General features: G+C 34.1%; 1 protein-coding gene across 1 annotated transcript in view; it reads right to left on the bottom strand.

Annotated features, from left to right (window-relative positions):
- cacna1hb (calcium channel, voltage-dependent, T type, alpha 1H subunit b) overlaps nucleotides 1-2,664 on the bottom strand; it is a 55,597-nt gene that overhangs the window by 43,239 nt on the left and 9,694 nt on the right. The window contains exons 3-4 of the mRNA XM_016531424.1: nucleotides 1,705-1,802; nucleotides 714-873 (exon numbers count right to left, since the gene is read on the bottom strand). Coding sequence (XP_016386910.1) covers nucleotides 714-873; nucleotides 1,705-1,802 — 258 coding nt within the window. The remainder of the gene's footprint in view (nucleotides 1-713; nucleotides 874-1,704; nucleotides 1,803-2,664) is intronic.

Raw genomic sequence — 2,664 nt, forward strand, 5'->3', positions numbered from 1 at the left:
ATATATATATATATATATATATACACAGTATATATATAGTAGAAAAATAACTCTTTCAACATTAAATACAATAAAAATAAAAATTTGGTCATCATTTACTCATCCTCAAGTTGCTTCAAACCTGTAGGAGTTTCCGTTGAACACAAAAGAAGATATTTTGAAGAATGCTGGTAACCAAACAGTTGATGGACCCCACTGACTTCCATGGGATGGCAAAAAACACTATGGAAGTCAATGGCTACCAGCAATTGTTTGCTTACCAGCTTTCTTCAAAATATCTTCTTTTGTGTTCAACAGAAGAAAGAAACTCATACAGGTTTGGAACAACATGAGGAGAAGTAAATGACAAAATGTTAATTTTGGGGTGAACTATCCCTTTAAAACCTCCAGCACACTTGCCTCATAAGATTCCATTGTAAGTGCATTACTGGACACATGCTAGTTCTTTGTTTTTTATAAACCGAGGAACGGGCTAATATTATTTACTATAGTAATATAGCTTAAATTCAATTAAACTCATTCAAATCTGGACAGTGGCCTTCAAAGCCCCCTAAAAGTCATTCTTTCATCTGATGACGCGACATAAACAGGTTCCACCAAGGAACATAGCCATGTGGTTTCAGTGTATTTATGGCTGCAGCAGCAGTTTCGCAAACCCTGCAATTTGCATATATTGAGTAACTTGCTTTAAAAAGCACCAGTTTTGCACTTACATTCTGACGTTGTTGTCAAAAAAGCAGCGGTTGCGCAGAAGCCCTGCCCACAGCTGCACGCCAACAATCCCAAAGATGAAAAACACGAAGAAACAAAGCAGCAAGACGTTTCCTAGCATCGGTAAAGTATCCAACAGCAACGTCACCAGGATTCGCATACCTACGAGACACAGATACATGATGTCACAAACACGCATTTAATAACACATGCAATGAAGCATCAAAGCCATTGGGGTTCACTAGACACATTTACAGATGAGACCGTAGTGTTACATTTAACTTTGATAACTGTGATCTGACATTCACACACTTCATGAACACATTTTCTCAGTGTCTGATGTGTATTCAGTAATTGAGCCAAGAAGTGAACACAGGCGCGCACACACACACACACACACACACACACACACACACACACGCAGGGCTTTGGCTAATGCTCGGTGTTTTGAGAATAATGGAATTGGAAACTTAACAGCCACGGGCTCTCACTCCTCACTGAGTCCAAAATCTATTACTGCTTTGCTAAACACACACACACACACACAAACTTATTTGGTATGTGTTGACAAAAAGAGTGAGCTATAAATGGTAAGAGTATCCGTGCATGTCAAGAATTTACTGTCTCGCCGTACATTAAACAAAACAGACACTTGCACTGCTGGACTCCATCCATGACTGTAACATACACCAGCACCTCTCTGAAGACTAACAGCGTGTGTATGAGTGTTTGTGTATTTTTTGTGGTCCATCAACTATGAGATTTTGGACTGTGGGCACTTAGCCGCAACAATCAGCGTCAGTGACCAAGTTAATACATCATGGGAGTCTTGTCTATTCTGTGCATGTGTGAATCTATAAATACAGCAGGCACATCTTTTTTCAGGCCGAGTCCAAATCATTTGCTTCAAACCAATAGCTGGGTTTTAAAACAGTGACACTAGAACATTAAAAATACACAGATGCAAACAAATAGAGGGAAAACGGTACTCACTGGGAACTCTGTTGATGGCTCGTAATGGTCTGAGAACCCGCACGGTTCTGATGGCTGAGAAACTAACGTTATGACCATCTAAAGAATACTCCAGCATCCTAAAACATAAGCAACACAAATTCACTTCAATTGAACTTGTAATGCAACACAATAGAACAATACATATAATAAAGAATAATAAAGTAATATATATTTTTCAACCATTTGATGATGACATTCAGCATAATATAATATAATAATTATATTAATATATAATAATTATAATATATAATATAAATCATACTCATATTATATAGTAATATATATATATTTTTCAACCATTCAATGACATTCCATATATTCATTTAAAAAAATCATATTTATAAACAGGAAGATAATTAATATTATGATATTTGAATTAAGATTATAATATCAGTTTTATTTGTATGTAATAATAATAATAATAATAATAAGCATTTCTTCTTATTATCCTTTTTTTGTGGAAACTGTGATACTTTTTTCAGGATTCTTTGATGAACAGAACGTTTGAAAGCATATAACAAAACATTGGACAGTTTAAAATGTTTCACAAATGAATCACAAAATTCAAACGTCATGTTTCTACACAAAGACTGAGTTAAAATTAGTGCTGTCAATCGATTAAAAAAATTATCTAATTAATCACACATTTTTTTCTGAAATGAATTGCGATTAAACATTAATTTTTAAATATACTTTTATATTGCATTAATTTCACATTCCATCTTCAAATTAATGTAGAAACAGCATAAAGACAGTATATTTTTAATATTTGTTTAGTGGCATCTTTTTTATGTCTGAAGGCGACTATCACTGATACCAATATTACTGATGTCTCTATGAAAATTGTTTTTCCCCCCTAATATTTAACAATTGACTATAGCCATTCAACATTACAGTAGCTATATTTGAGAGCTATCAATTTTAACATTTATTAGACTT

Source organism: Sinocyclocheilus rhinocerous, unplaced genomic scaffold (assembly GCF_001515625.1).
Source record: "Sinocyclocheilus rhinocerous isolate Xijiao unplaced genomic scaffold, SAMN03320098_v1.1 scaffold3, whole genome shotgun sequence".
Classification (NCBI taxonomy): domain Eukaryota; kingdom Metazoa; phylum Chordata; class Actinopteri; order Cypriniformes; family Cyprinidae; genus Sinocyclocheilus; species Sinocyclocheilus rhinocerous.